General features: G+C 48.7%; 1 protein-coding gene across 3 annotated transcripts in view; it reads right to left on the bottom strand.

Moving 5' to 3' along the window:
- Positions 1-1806: 1806 nt before the first annotated feature.
- The window catches only part of LOC132470171 (SPRY domain-containing protein 3-like), a 14919-nt gene continuing 135 nt past the window's right edge, over positions 1807-16590 (bottom strand). The window contains exons 1-11 of one of the 3 annotated variants that reach the window (XM_060068513.1): positions 16570-16590; positions 15618-15763; positions 15092-15167; positions 13743-13867; positions 11764-11899; positions 11179-11367; positions 8183-8332; positions 4522-4579; positions 3821-3940; positions 2917-3044; positions 1807-2669 (exon numbers count right to left, since the gene is read on the bottom strand). The exon at positions 16570-16590 is cut by the window's right edge and continues 135 nt beyond it. In XM_060068513.1, the coding sequence (XP_059924496.1) occupies positions 2535-2669; positions 2917-3044; positions 3821-3940; positions 4522-4579; positions 8183-8332; positions 11179-11367; positions 11764-11899; positions 13743-13867; positions 15092-15167; positions 15618-15745 (1245 nt within the window). In that variant the 5' untranslated portion in view covers positions 15746-15763; positions 16570-16590 and the 3' untranslated portion in view covers positions 1807-2534. Of the gene's footprint in view, positions 2670-2916; positions 3045-3820; positions 3941-4521; positions 4580-8182; positions 8333-11178; positions 11368-11763; positions 11900-13742; positions 13868-15091; positions 15168-15617; positions 15764-16468 lie in introns of all 3 variants that reach the window. The other 2 variants (XM_060068512.1, XM_060068514.1) reach the window with 2 other exon arrangements.

Genomic DNA, 16590 nt, shown 5'->3' with positions numbered 1-16590 from the left:
TAATCGAGTCATTGAGACACTCATTCACACAGCTTACAGTGAATTGGTGTATGCGTGCCGATCAGGAGTAAGGAGGGATCAGGCATTGTGCTCAATCAAGACACTTATACATTTGGGATTGGATCCAGCAGCAATTGGCTGTGCCTCTCAAGTTCTCAAACCCTATTTCAGGCATTTTTTGGTTGTATTTTGATTTTTTGCCACTTAAACATATGAACAAACATTAAAAAATGATTTGGCATTAAAACAGTGAACGCTTTAGTCTCCGACTGAAGAACCAGGATTGATCTGAGATTCAACCCCAGGAGACAGAACGGACTTTGCGTTATGTACATCGTCCGTTTTAGTACTCAAAATAGAACATTATCAGTCTATTAAATAGAAAAGATACATGCACACACTGGAACAATGAGAAGAAGACAAAGAAGTATTCAAACTGTATCACTGACGTGTCTGAACACGGACATAAGTGTTGTTTCTCCTAAATAAACAAGCTTTATATTGGCCCATTAATATTCAGCTCTATAGAAGTCCAAACGTTAATGTTCTGCATTTTAAAGTGCTGACTATGTAAAGCATATTGCATCACTTGCTTGGAAAAGCCTTTTTTTTTTTTACAGCCAAATATTCCTTCGGCTTCATTAATAACTAATATTCTGACAGTTCCTCCTTTCCTGCGGTAAGGCTCATTTCGATTTCACTTTAATTCCTCATTCGATTTGTATTTAGCAGACACTTTATGACCGATTCCTCTACCGATTTGTATTCAGCCGATGCTTAGTGACCTCCAGGACATTCAGATAAAGGTCATGGAGGAGCAGGCAGGCTGGGACACCGGGGATCGAACCCTTAGCCTTTCAGCTTCCAGTAAATGATGGTCCTCTTTCAGCCTGAATTAACCACGCAGTCCATGTGGTGGTTGTTTTGTTGGTCATAAGGGTGCTGTAGTATGGGGTCTCGATGAGGTGAAAAGCAGACATTCTTTTCAGAGCTCATTGGCAGTGCTTAAGTGGCCATGGTGTCTGATGGGGAGTCAGCCTGGAGGACACTTGGTTTGACCAGAGGGCTAGATGGGTTTAATGGGTCTGGGTTTGACCAGAGGAGTATATGGGTGTAATGGTTCTGTTTGGCCCTAGGGATGAATGGGTTCAATGATACTGGGTTTGACCATAGGGCTTGATGGTTTAATGGTATTCATCATGGGTACTTATCATGAGGTCTGGGGCATATCATCATTAACAGATACAAAATATACCCGGCACATTTGGAAATTGTTAATTATATTATATTAATAGTATAATAGTAATTAATATATAAAGTAGCAGTTTTGGTTTGATAATTTATATTGGGTACTCTGGCACAGCTTAGACGATTCTGAAGTACAAGCTTTTATGCATATCGGTCTTTAACCTGTAATGTTCTTCAGACTACCGGAAGAGTGTCTGGACGGCGTCAGGCTCCAGAGCCTCGTGGTTTAAGGACAGACTTCCGGTCTGTGAATTCACGCCGAACAACAAGCAGAAAACACCAGTCTAATGTCGCCGTTTTCAGGTTTGCTAGAATCTAGTTACGCAACCAACGTTTCCCGATGGCGCTCTAGCTGTTGTTCAAGTGATATAAATAAAACAGCAGACTGATTGTCATTCAGAGCGCTCCTCTCTACAACACTGCCAGCATGTTGCCCACTCTGTCCTCAGCACTGAGTTACTGCGGACTGCAGACTGCATCCCAGCAGGGAGCTTCACCTTTTCATGCCCGTCACCAGCAGCAGGAGACAGTTGAACAGAAACCCTTGAACATACTGTATAATGTTTAAAATATCAAATCTCTTTATTCAATAGGATGAGGGTGGCGTAAGGTCTAAAATGGTTCTTATGGTCTACTTTGGTTCAACTCTCTTAGAGCCAAATATAAAAATAAGTGGTGTCTCCCCTTTCTCTGTCGCCTCCGATAAACTATTTTGGAGTTAGCGGTCGAGCAATATTTAAAACATGGAGATATGTTATGGAACAGCATTCATGTGTCGTGTTATGATCTTTGTAAACTATAGAGACCCCCCTCTGATGCAGGGCAGCCCTTTCCCCCTCAGGGCTGACCCGAGATCAGCTCTCTTAACATCTGGCTACCACACTCCCACACTGACCCCTGACCCCAGGACCAGCCAATCACAGCAGAGCTCGTTAGCCTGCTGATTGTTCACACAGAGGGGATTGGTTGGAGGTGGACGCTGAGCTCCAGGCCCGGCTAGTGTTGGTCGACCAGGACACAGTGGGGACAGACGATAGAAACCTTGGCAGTGAACGCGCGGTGGTCCTCCGTGGAGCTCAGCTGGGGGGTCCGGCTGGTCTAGGGTCCACCGGACCCCGGTCCAGGGGGCTGCAGGATCCTGGAGGAGTGTTGAGGCCCAGGGACGGTCCTGGGGGTCCCCTGGTCAGCCACTGAGGGGGGGGGGGGGGGGGGCCCGGTATGATCCCTGGGGTTCGCCGGTCAGCCGCTGAGGGGGGGGGGGGGGGGCCCGGGGGGGTCCCTGGGGGTCAGCCACTGAGGGGGTGCAGCTCCACGCGGACCTTCTCCCCCGTGCTCATCATGCCCACCGTGGGGTAGAAGCCCCCTGGTGGCAGCACCACCTCCCTGCGGCCCACCAGCTTCCCGTTCCGCGTGAAGAACACCTGATCGGACACAAGGGGGCAGCAGAGAGCAGTGAGAACCACACACACACACACACACACACACACACACACACACACACACACACACACACACACACACACACACACACACACACACACACACACACACACACACACACACACACACACACACACACACACACACACACACACAACCCCCCCCCCCCCCCCCCCCAGCCCCAGAAGGTGGACTGGTGCCCTCCCGGTCCCTCCGTGTCCTCCTCACCGTGACCTTCTGGCCCCCCTCCCCTTCCTCGTCCTCCTCCTCCTCGTCCTCCTCGTTGTTGGCGTACAGGTCGTTCTGCACCTGGCTGTCCTTGGGCTGGGTGTCCGGCTCCCAGTCCTCAGAGTCGTCTGTGAGGAGGTGGGGGTGGACAGGGAGACACTCAGAGGGGGTCCCACACTCAGAGGGGGTCCGACACCCGGGGAGACACTCGGACAACCTTTACCTTTCAACATTTATACATTTACTGATCAACAGTATGAGGCTGACCGCCTGGTTCCTGGTTATAATCCCTGGAGAACATTATCCTATAACACTAGAGACTGACCGCCTGTTCCCTGGTTGTAGTCCCGGGGAACATGATGCCACACTAGAGACTGCCCGCCTGGTTCCTTGTTGTATATGAGGGACTGACCACCTGGTTCCTGGTTGTACTGACCGCCTGTTCCCTGGTTGTAGTCCCGGGGAACATGATGCCACACTGGAGACTGACCGCCTGGTTCCTTGTTGCATATGAGGGACTGACCACCTGGTTCCTGGCTGTACTGACCGCCTGTTTCCTGGCTGTACTGACCGCCTGGTTCCTGGCTGTATATCAGAGACTGACCACCTGGTTCCTGGTTGTACTGACCGCCTAGTGCCTGGTTGTATATGAGAGACTGACCGCCTGGTTCCTGGTTGTACTGACCGCCTGGTGCCTGGTTGTACTGACCGCCTGGTGCCTGGTTGTACTGACTGCCGGGTTCCTGGCTGTATATGACAGACTGACCGCCTGTTCCCTGGTTGTACTGACCGCCTAGTGCCTGGTTGTATATGAGAGACTGACCGCCTGGTTCCTGGTTGTACTGACCGCCTGGTGCCTGGTTGTATATGAGAGATTGACCGCCTGTTTCCTGGTTGTACTGACCGCCTGTTTCCTGGTTGTAGTCCCTGGGGAACATGATGCCACAGCCCATGAGGTCCCCCTGGTTGCAGCGGGGTCCGAAGGGGTCCCCCACCCCACTGCCGTGGAACATCTTGCCGTCGTCTGCAGAGGACAAGTCAGTCGTTACTCTACGGCCTTCACTGCCGTCTGAACATAAGGGAAGAAGTTGCCTATTGCATCTTTCTTACTTCATATTTCGGCTCACTTGAATATTAATTTGTTAACGTGTCAACTTCTATTTTCAAAGAAAATAAATATGTCCATCGGACACAAGTAGAAATGATGATTTCAAAACCTGTTCCCTTCACTGTTGCATCGCTTCAACAGATCCAAGACTTGACTGTCAGTAGCAATTCTCTCTCTCTCTCTCTCTCTCTCTCTCTCTCTCTCTCTCTCTCTCTCTCTCTCTCTCTCTCTCTCTCTCTCTCTCTCTCTCTCTCTCTCTCTCTCTCTCTCTCTCTCTCTCTCTCTCTCTCTCTCTCTCTCTCTCTCTCTCTCTCTCTCTCTCTCTCTCTCTCTCTCTCTCTCTCTCTCTCTCTCTCTGTGTGTGTGTGTGTGTGTGTGTGTGTGTGTGTGTGTGTGTGTGTGTGTGTGTGTGTGTGTGTGTGTGTGTGTGTGTGTGTGTGTGTGTGTGTGTGTGTGTGTGTGTGTGTGTGTGTGTGTGTGTGTGTTCCTCCACCCACCAGCGTGGTATGCGATAGATCCTCGGCTCCACCCAGGGTGTCTGTTCTTAGGGTAGTCCTGTCAACACACAGACAAATATAGTATTTAATAGACCAATTAACAGTCGAGAGCAATTATGTGCTCCCCCTAAAGCGGGGTCATTTTTGGTGAAAGGGAAATGCCCTATCTCACCTGCAGGGGCAGTAACACACCTGAGTGGTATTAGATCACCTTCAGAGATCTCTTGCCCTATCCTACTGAACCTTCTAGTGCCCCTGAATCAGCACCTTTGGTAGGAGTTGGAAAATATAATGACCTAACAAGCCTGAACTCGTCACTAATCCCAGACCATTACTGTAGAACTAGACCAAACTCATCTCTAATCACAAACTGCTACTGTACTTACTAGACCTTACATCTCTTCAGACCAACCCATCACTAATCACAAACCATTACTTTACCAACCAAACCCTACATCTCTAAAGACCAAACCCATCACAAACCATTACTGTACTAACTAAACCCTACATAAGGGATGGGCCGATGGTCGATTCTATCGACTGTCGACGATAGATGGATTCCATCGTCGATCGTCTCAAGTTGCAGATGAAAGGGTGATTTTCTTAAAGAAAATGATCATGTTTCCGTAAAAAACTGAAAAACAATTGTGTATCCATGTAGATTATAGCGGACTACACCAACTCTTCTATTCTGCATGGAATTTATTCCGATCAGAGAATTGTATTCCGATTGAGGCGTATATATGAGCTGTTCTTCCACTTCTAATCGGATCAGAAGTGTCCGGTGTAAACGCGGCTATGTGGCAAAGCTATTGCGTGTGTGTGTGTGCCTGAACGTCCTCACGCTCTGGCGTCAACGGAAGATGGAAGCTTTGCAGACGATCGCCCAACCCTACATCTCTAAAGACCCACTCCTCACTAATCACAAACCATTACAGAAGAATCAACCAACTTAATAAACCAGTGTATGAAATAAACCAAATAGCCACGCACCATACCAGAGCCCTTTATCAGACAATAGTGTTCTGCCATCGGCCTCAGGGGGGTTAGGCCTAAAAAAAAAAAAAAGTTTGGTTCCTGTTGGTTGTCAGTTGAGGTCATGGGTAGGTAGGGAATTTATTTTATTTTTTTATTTTATTTTTTCCAGCGGCAGCGAATGATAGGTAGGTTGTTTTCATTTAAAAACGAGAAAATTCGCTCATCCTTGTACAGAATGAAGAGGTGCTGTACCAAAACGTGATTATAGTTTGCATAAAAAAAAGCTCATAAAATAATTTGGGTCGCACATAAATTGACAGGGTCGGTCGGAAACCGGAACCAAACAAAAAAAAATTTTAGGCCTTAGAGTGGTGAGGCTGAGCTCTAACACCTCCCCAAGACCAGGACCCAGAGATCAGCGTGTTACTGAACTGTCAATTACCTCAGCTGGACGCCTGGAACGGCCATCGTTAAGAGCAAGCAAAGGTCGATCTTCAAAGTAACAACTCTCCTCTGTTTCGGCACCGCATTGTTGGAACAGGACCGCAGAGTCCCTCACTGGCTTCAGCAAAAGACTCAAGACTCACTTGTTCAGAGTTCACCTCGACTCTGCATAGCCAGCCCCCCCTCTTACGCACTTATTGTATGTTGTACGCTCTGACCCTTAATGTACGCACTTATTGTGGTTTGTACGTCCTGACCCTTAAAAATAGTACTTAGCATTGTGTAGCATCTTATCCTAGTTATCATTGTTGCATACGGGGAATGGGTTAACCTAGCGATTGTTAGTGCTTGCTTGGCACTTGTTTCTATGAACATCCCTCCTGTACCGACAGCGATATATTGTTATTTCTCTTTCTTCTGACTAATGTACTCAGTGTAAGTCTCTTTGGATACAGGCGTCTGCTAAACGCCCTTAGTGTAAATGTAGATGAAGGGAGCGGCCAGCCTCTGTTCAGGGCAGCAGAGGAATGCACAACAACACCGTCCCCCAGCGTCAGAGTCATCGCTTGTTGCCGGAACCACACGCCCGTCTCAATGTTTGCAACCAGGGGCAACAGACGCCGTTTGTTTTTCCCCCCCTCTCTGCGTGAGAGCTCGGGCATAACAAAAGCTCTGGGAGGACAGCGGGGGCATCAACGTCAGATCCCGGGACAGGTTCGAAACCAGACCACAGGAATGGATTCTGCGCCAAGACCGCAGACGGGAGAGGTTTCCCCGAGCGGCTGAAAGTCGAGTCCCCCCTGGGGGGAGAGGCGTACGGGCAGCGCCGGCGTGCGGAGCTGGAGACGCGGGCGTGCGTAGTGAGGCATCGATACCTCCGTCAGCAGCCCCCGGGGGGGGGGGGAAGCCACGCCCCGAAGGAGCGGAGGTGTTTTGCTACACCACTGAGTCACGGTAGCATCAGGTGACGGAGGTGATGGGGGGGGCTACACCGCTGGGTAACCACTGCACCATCAGGTGACGGAGGCTCCACCAGTTAGTTACCAGAGCACCATCGGTTGATGGAGGCTCCACCACTGAGTCACAGCGCCGTCAGGTGATGGAGGCTGTACCACTGAGTCACAGCACCATCAGGCTCATAAGTCTTCCCCTCCACATTACGTCCTCATTGGACTGACTTAATGAAGGCAGCCAAATCAGGGGCCATTAAACAACCATTAGGACAGGAAGTGCTGGTTCAGAAGGTACGGGGTCAATGATTGCGCCTCTGTTGTGTAAACATTCCACCGGTCGTTTAGGATCCACAGCATCGGGGGAGAGGAACCCGCCGGATGGAGCGAGGGCCGGGAGCCCCTTAATGCGATGTGAGGAGCAGGGGTACAGAGAAGGGGCGCAGGGGTACGGCAGATTGGGTGGCCCCGCCCACTCTGCCGGCGATTTGAGTTCGCCCTGCGGAAGTGTCTGGAGAAGAGCAATACATTTCTTTCTAATTTCGATACGTTTTTGCGGGAGCCAATCCCCAAGCTGGCTTTTCCCCCTGGCGCGCCATTTGGCAGGTTTAACACAACGACGGGGAAGCGACGGGGAAGCGACGGGGAAGCGACGGCAAGCAGCCAATCGCGTACAGTCATTTGAACTAGGCCCGTTGATCACGCCTCTTGTGCTGGAGAAACTGACGGCAGCTTCCCCAGACCGGCGTGAAATCTACGATTGAGCTTGGTCTGGCAGTAGCCATGCTAGGTGTACGGAGCCTAGTGACGGTGACCGCACCCCACAACACAATCAAAACGGCAAACAAATCCCTCGCCAAACGAACACCATCACAGATCCGCTCCTCGTCTCTCTGTGAGAACCCGACACTTGACCATCTGCATCGCATTGTGCCATCAATCCTGAAGGCAGCATAAAGGTTAACGCCGCAAAAACAAGAGCACGCACACTCACTGTGGAAAACCAAACCACGGGCAGAATGAGAGAATATTTATGCCCTGATCGTTCCTCCCGCCCGGTCATCCATCACTCCAGTGGAAAGAGTGAGGAGGAGGAGGGAGGAGGAAGGTGGAGGAGGAGGAGGAGATGGGGGGGGGCCCTTCCACGGCGGGGAACTCCCCCCACATGACGGACAGATCACCCCGAGCTAAGTACACAATGCGGCGGCGGCGGCGGCGGCGGCGGCGGCTCTCAGCAGAGCGAGTGTGTTCTGCGTGGGGGGGGGGGGGGGGGGGGTGGAGACTCTTACCCTGCGCGCCAGCCCCAGGGCGATGTAGCACTTCTCCCCGCCGCTCATGATCTCCAGCTCGTAGTAGTGGGCCTGCGTGTCCAGGGGCCAGCGGGCCTGGGCCAGCCCCACGTCCACCATGCTCTTCCCCTTGCCCCGGTACTCCAGCAGCTGGGGGAGCAGGGACACCCACACACAGGTCAATGGGCTGGGTTTATACAGCGCTGCTCTGACCAGTGGCCGCTCAAAGCGCTGCACAATACCGCCTAATGGGGCTATGGGCCATTCATCGAATTTCGATCTCGATTTCAATTTTATCACAAAATTAACATAATCGAGTTTTTGATTTTCTTTTAAATGTTTTATAGAAAGTACAACAGCTGGATACATATCTGTACATTAATTTAGATTTGAACATTTTCTTTTGGACCATTTTGTGTATTTTTTTAAGGCGTGATGAGTTATTTTTTTAAGTTACAAAGTGTTTTGGAGAGAGACATGCTGAATAAATACATGATGTTTTCAAATAATAGTTTGAATAATCGTGATTTCAATATTGACCAAAATAATCGTGATTATGATTTTTTTTTTCCATAGTCGAACAGCCCTACTGCCAGACATTCACCCATTCATGCACATTCACACACTGACGGCGGGGTCAGCCATGCGAGGCGACAGCCAGCTCGTCGGGAGCAGTGAGGGTGAGGCGTCTTGCTCAGGGACACCTCGACGCTCTGAAGTGTGTGGAAGTGACTCAGGCACCCGGGGTCTCAGGCCTGTAGAGCGGGTCGGCTAGTCACCGGAAGGCTGCTAGTTCAAGGATCGAACTAGGAACCTTCCTCTTCTTCAACCTAGTTCTATCTAGGCGACAGCAGTGAGGGTTAGCTGTCTTGCTCTGTCTTTACACTCATCGACACAAGGTCGCTAGTTTGATCCCCAACGCGCACAGGTCCCAGCAGAGTGACCGACCGGGCTCGGGGGGGGGGTAGAGAGAGTGTTGCTAGTTCGATCTAGCAACCTTTCGGTTACCAGCCAACCCGCTCTGCCTCCTGAGCCACATGGTGTCCCCAGGGGATTCGCTGCGGAGCTAGACGCCTAGATCGGATCGAGCACCGGCTCAGTCGCATGGTTCCTTCATCACGGAGGACGCATCTCTGAACAATGGATTCCCTCTCAGTTCCCTCGTCCGCTATTAAAGTTAGTATTAGCCAGGCAGACTGAGGTGGGCTGTTTAGTCATATCTGGCCATAAAGAGGATTATAATAACACAAAACGCTGTTTTATAGTGTGTATTTAATCATCATGTTCATTAACCTTTCAAGTTATACTATAAAGGTTATAAGTTTTACTTTGAGTAGCGGTATGAGATCTCGCAGTATCAAAGTCTCCTAAAGGCCTGAAGGTCAATACTAGCTTCCTCGGTCTTCGTCGTCAGGGGGAAAAAAAAACAAAGAAAACGGAAAACTCTGCAAACCCAGTGAACAAAGACGAGCGAGGTGACCTTGATCCGGTTAATTAAAGGCACAGCAGCCCTTAAAGGTACAGGAGCTAATTAGAGGTGAGGGGGTTGGGAGATCAGAGGCTGCAGGGCATCCAGCTGCAGCCCAGCCCCACTCCTCCTGACACGAAGAGCCTTCCTGTCTCACCTCTCCGTGCTCCGTCTGACTCACCGCCTGTCAGCATCGACGTATTGAGCCCAATTACCTCTCCTCATGTTAGGTCAGGTCAGCCCATGTTCAGAGAAAACCCACTTTGACCAAACCTTTTTCGTTTGCTACTGTCTACATTGTTGGTTCTTTGATTTTAGAAAGCGTGTCGTTTGCTCATTTGTTGTTTTCAACGTTTCCAAACGTTACACTCTTTAAGATAAGGTTCTACTTTATTGATCCCAGACTTGAAATATGGGCTGAATGTGATGAATATATAGTCTATACCGATACGTACTCTTTATGCTTACATGTCGCAAACATGATTTAGGCCCCGTTCACACAAAGCCGATTTCATGGCGAAACCGCAAAGGTCTTGTACGGTTCGGCCTTCCGTACACACAAAGCCGGCGAATCCGCTGACCGAAACCGCAAACTTCTGAAACCACCCTCAGGGGTGGTTTCAAATCTACCCGGTTTCGTTTTGGATTCGTGTGTACGCCTGAAACCGACTAAAACCGCAAACCATGACGTCATCGCCCCACCCCTCGACCTCCTAGCCAATGGCTCTTAAGCCTGCGGAGTCTCAGAAATCACATGCGAGCATGGGCATAAGGGCAGCCTTTATGCGCATGCTCGCCTCTTCTTCTTATTTAATTTCTTCTGGATTTCTGTACCAGAAGCAGCGCCCCTTATGGGCCTGGAATGTGTACTACAGCGTTTCTACAGATCTACCCGGTTTCGCTTGGCTTCGTCTTTACGGAGATACTTCGAAACCGGATAGATCGAAACCGTAACGGTTTCGCCCGTTTCGGCTTCGTGTGAACGGGGCCTTATTAAAGGGGCAGTGTGAAGGATTGAGTGGCATCTAGTGGCGAGGTAGCAGATTGCAACAAACGGAATACCCTAGAGCTGATTGTCCGTTCTGGGCTACTGTAGGAACATGGCGATGCATCACGGCGTCTAGTTGAACTCTTATGGAATTCAAGCTCACATGAGGACCTGCAGTGTCACCCCGGCTCTGGTGTTTCCACAGTCATGTTCCAAAAGCCCTACAGTCTCAAAAACACTCCACTGCTGCTTGTTTGGCACCGTGCCGGTTACCGTGACGACACATTCACCGAGCCGGTTGCCGCGACGACACATTCACCGAGCCGGTTACCATGACGACACAATCACCGCGCCGCTTACCGTGACGACATCGTGCCGGTCACCGCGATGACACATTAAATGCGCCGGTTAGCGAGACGGCGCGGCGTGCCGGTCAGCGTGACGGGACATTCGCCGTGTCGGTTACCGTGGCGACACATTCACCTCCACGGGACACCGTGACAACACACACCGTGCCGGTTACCGTCCCGCGGGACTCACCGTGCCGGTGGCCGTGACGTCGTGCAGGCGGCCCCAGTCGTCCTCGTGGCTGTCCACGATCATCATGCCGTCCTCATCCTCCCTCCGCCACTCGGCGTGCAGGTCCAGCTGCACCTCCTCCCCCAGGGAGTGCATCCCCAGGGCGGGGTAGAGCCCCTCAGGGGGGCGGCCCACCTCCACCTTACCTACCTGGACACACAGAGGAGGCTGCAGAGGCTGTCCACGCACACACACACACTATATCCATTTTTCTCCACAGGCATCCAGTTACACGCACACAATTATGTCTACACACACGTATGTTTACATCTCCACAAACACACACGTATTTCTTCACGTACATCCAATAACACACACGTATTTCTTCACGTACATCCAATAACACACACTTATCTATACATACATCCAATTCCACACACTTATCTATACATACATCCAATTCCACACACGTGTAAATATCACACACACACACACACACACACACACACACACACACACACACACACACACACACACACACACACACACACACACACACACACACACACACACACACACACACACACACACACACACACACACTACCTCCTTGCCGTTCTTGGTGAAGAACACTGTAATCTTTCCATCGCTGAGAGGATCAATGAAGATTCCACAGCCAATCCTGTCGCCACGGTTACACTTGGGTCCAAACTGCTGACCTACCGTGTTACCGTTGTAGAGCCTGCGGACGGAACAGGGACGGTGAGGATGGCCGGCGGGGGCTAGGGTGTTCAGCCCAAAGGTTGTGTGTTCGATTCCCAACCTTTGGGAAGGAAGGCTAAGCCCCTCTGTTCCTTAAGACTCTGATGCACCCCAGAGTAACCAAGTGTCTGAGATAAAAGTCCATAGGGACTGGACTTTGGTTCAGTGAAGATAGGGATGTCTGCAGGCCAGCATCATGATGCCGCACAAAGTCCATCCAATACTCAGGGGGATGACAGGGCTATTATTGAACAAATTCAAAGCTCAGATGCATACAATTAGCATTGAAGCAACAACCCTAGGACATCAACTCATACATCAGTGAACATAAGACAGTGTGTGTACATCAGTGCGTGTACATCAGTGTCGTGTACATCAGTGCTGTGTACATCAGTGTTGTGTACATCAGTGTTGTGTACATCAGTGTTGTGTACATCAGTGTGTGTACGTGTACTAGGGATTGACCGATTATCGGCGCCGATATTCAGCATTTTGACGCATATCGGCATCGGCCTTTTATTTTGATCCGACGGCCGATAAGAGATCAATTCAAAACAAGGTTATTTTGGCTCTGATGCAGCCGCGCCTCTCTGTCTGCTCTCACTACGCTGTCTCCGGCACTGTCCCACCCACAGCACCATCCGATTGGTTACACGCTCTGGTTACACGCAGAGCCACGACGGGTAACAGCCAATCAGCAGTGAAAGCTGTGCATGCATAGTGCTCACACACACACGGCGGAGAGGAGAAAAGGTTTTGTCTGGTTTGGTTTCGAGGTAAGTTAAGGCAGCAGACTCTCGCGAAATTGTAATAAACATTCTCCTTTCTCCTTCTCTGGCTCCAGACGCTCAGCAGACTGTAGAAAAACTCTACAACTCACGACTACTAACGTTACGGTGAGGCCCAATACGTTAGCAGCAGCTGTCTGTTCCCATTATAAACACTGATTATTAAAGTGAAGATGCTTTAGGGTATTTAGTGTTTTTAAACGGTTTAATCAATTGAAACAAGGTTGCTGATAATATTGATAGGGAAATAGTCAGTGATAAAAGTAAGTATTGTGTGTGTGTGTTTGTGAGAGAGAGTAAAATTCAGTTCGTTTTATTACAGGGAAGCACGATGAGGGGATGGCTAGAGAATAGTGTGTGTGTGTGTGTGTGTGTGTGTGTGTGTGTGTGTGTGTGTGTGTGTGTGTGTGTGTGTGTGTGTGTGTGTGTGTGTGTGTGTGTGTGTGTGTGTGCGCGCTATATGAGAAACTGACAGCAAAGCACCGTCTGTCTGAGAGAAAACTGTCTGGCAATAATGGGCCGTTTGACGAGGGAACTATTTATTTAAACTTTCAGTTGTAAAAGATTAACATTTCAGTTCAGGAAAATTTTAGGGAGCCATTTATTTGTTTAAATTGTGTTATGTTGCAAATCTGATATTGCTGTTGTGTTTATTAAACATATGCTTAAAGGCATTTAAATGAAGGTAAGTGTTGGAGTTTGCATTATTCAAAATTTTGACGCCAATATTTTCCCCTTTTCTGTAAATTAATATCGGCTCCAAATATCGGTTATCGGCCCCATTGACTACTAATAATCGGTATCGGCCCTGAAAAAAACATATCGGTCTATCTCTAACGTGTTCGTCCGTGTTGTGTACATCAGTGTTGTGTACATCAGAGTGTGGTCACATCAGTGTGTGGTCACATCAGTGTGTGGTCACTGGTCACATCAGTGTGTGGTCACATCAGTGTGTGGTCACATCAGTGTGTGTACATCAGTGTGTGTACATCAGTGTGTGTGTAGTGCTACGTGTATTGTTGTGTGAACACCTACTTGCCGTCGTCGGCGTGGTAGGCCACCGACTGGGGCAGCCAGCCGGGCTGATGATCCAGCTTGTAGTTCTGGGGCACCAGGCCCACGGCGATCATCCCCCTCACCCCCGTGTCGATGATGGTCACCTGCACACACGCGGGAACGTCCAACCTTCAACACCCCATTCACACTTTACATTACGTTTGCCAGGCGCTTTTCTCCAAAGTGACTTAGAACGGTTCACACACGCATTCAACCACGCAAAGCGCCAGCCAGCTCATCGGGAGAGCAGTTAGGATGAGGCGGCTTGCACAGGGAAACCTCGACACACCTCGACGCTAGGAGGAGCCGGGGATCGAACTAGCAACCGTACAAACATCTTAACTTTAGAGTTGAGCGCATTCGTTCGGAGTGTGGTTACCAAGGAGAATGAAGGCTAAACCCTCACCCCTGTTTTCATGCATCGTCAGCCTTGTAATGATACACCCACGGTTGTCATAGTACTTCATATTTCATCAAGAACAAACCAAATGTGATGATAAAAAATCTGGAATAGCAGGTTTTGAACCAACAGCCCTGGTAACCCTGGCAAAGCAGGAAGTCTGTGGCGTGTGTCTCGCCCCTCCCCCCAGCAGCAGCCCAGTGTTCCCAGTACTTCCAGGCCTCTTGATGGGGAGTTATCTGGAGCGAGCCGGGCCCCAAGAGGGGGTGGGCCCTACACAGTTCACTTTGCTCCACTTGGTCTTGTTAAAACAAAAAAATATCAATTTACCCTTCCATGAACTAACGTCATCGCCCGGACGCCGGAGCCATGAGGCCTGACAGCCACAGACGGGTCTCGAGCGTCGAGTGCACACACACTCGGTGGTTTTAAGGACCCGTCCCGGGGGAGCCATCATCGCAGACGCATTACAATCACAACATTGGCCTAATCGGGCGAGGAGAGCAGGAACAATACTGCTTTCCCATGACCTCACCCCCCCCATCCACTGGGAATGTGTGTGTGTGTGTGTGTGTATGTGTGTGCGTGTGCGTGTGTATATATGTATTTAAAGGAAATACGTCTCTCTGTTGTGGCGATAAGTTATGGCTGTTGGAGCGCTGGAAAGTGTGGCCTGACGTAGCTCCCTCCCAGATGTGACCTTATACCTGCCTGGTTGATAAGTGAGCTGTCACTAAACGTCGTGATGACCAACAGTCGAGCGGTGTTCTCTAATGGGATGGAAGAGTTATGAAACCACTTGATAGAATCCTAGATAAGATGCAACACCTACAGAGCAATACAAGCTGATTACGTCATGCTTTAATGGCTGGGATTTCATTTGAAGTAATGAAGCCCTGAAGATGGATAGTGACTGTTAAACTCTTACCTCAAAATAGCAGTTTCCTTTAGACACTGGGCGGGAGGCGACGTAACAGCCCACCTCATCTGAGTTCCCATGATATCTTCAGGTAATTTCAGAAAGGGACAAGAAGTATTGAGTTTAGTGCTTTTTTTTATAATTCATAGAATAGTTGATCACGTGAACTAGTCTTTCAAATCTGAGACCTGCTCCAACCCTGACTACATTCATATCAAGGTTTAAAAACTAGCTTTCTTCTTAACTATAATCGATTTTACCTTATATTTTATTCAAATGTCTTTCATGCATTCTTTTAAATCATGTTTTCATGCGTCTTTTATTGTTTCTTTTAAATCCAGTGGTTAAATGTGTTTTATGCCCTCTATGAAAGCCTGTTTTATTGCATTGTAAGACATGTTTTGATGTGAAGCCTATTGACTCTGCCTTGTGTATGAAGCGTTCTCTATAAATACAGCTGCCAAGACCAGTCAGTCTTTACAGCTCATTCAGCGGCAGAATGTGGTTCTACCAGGTGAGTGTTTGTCATGTTTACCGCAGCACATCACCGTTCCTCTGGATCTTCTTGAACCGCTCCCGGTACCGCACAGCTCGGACTTCTCGAATCTCCCGAATCCGCCGCCTCCAGTTCAGGAAGCGGTAGTGAAGGTTTATGTCGTCCATTTTCTGATGTGGTCAAACCTGAAAGTAACAAAACAAATCGACTGTTGGACTGTTGTTAGCACTGGATTATTTGAAAGAGTAAATTAAGGTCTATCAATAAGTGTTGATGCATAATGGTAAGAAACAAAGACGTTTCAATTCAGGTGATGCCTGAACACAACCATCTTTCAGGTAGATTGTGGTTGTCCCAATATAACCTATTCAAAAACTTAAAACTACCCATGAAGCTAAGTGATATACTCCAATTCGAATGGTGATTGTTTACATTAACTGGTAGAGTACACACAGGGAGTCTCCACTCCAAAACCTCGTCTCGAAAACCAGTGGTAGAAGATAACACACATCCTGGAGCCTTCATCCAATACCAGTGGTAGATAATACACAACCATGTTGTGTAGTGGTCAAGGGATGTACATGTGCTGGTATACTTTGATGTAAGAGGATTTCATATTAAATGTCTGATATATTACGTATATAAAGTATATTGTCTGCTAGTTTTAAGACTGAGAAACAGTTAATGCTAACTCCAAAAGCGGATGTTAGACTAATCATTAGAAAATCAATAGCCTGAACCAGAAATAGATTTGCCTGCTATTAATCCAGCAAAATGCAAAGTAATCATATACCTTAATGTTGTCATTATATAATTTAGTAACATTTGATTATCTAAATGTAAATGTAAATGATCTATCACGGAGAGTGAGAAGTAAAACCCAACTTTACCAGTTTAGGAAGTGCACTTGAATGCATCACCACTTCTTAACTAAACTAACGTGTTAAACACCATTTCTATGGTTTATGACGTAATTTTAATACGTAGATACCTTACGTTATCCTCATACTAT

This window comes from Gadus macrocephalus, chromosome 13 (assembly GCF_031168955.1).
Source record: "Gadus macrocephalus chromosome 13, ASM3116895v1".
Lineage (NCBI taxonomy): Eukaryota > Metazoa > Chordata > Actinopteri > Gadiformes > Gadidae > Gadus > Gadus macrocephalus.
The sequence above is the reverse complement of the archived record's forward strand: the minus strand, read 5'-3'. Positions and strand labels throughout refer to the sequence as shown.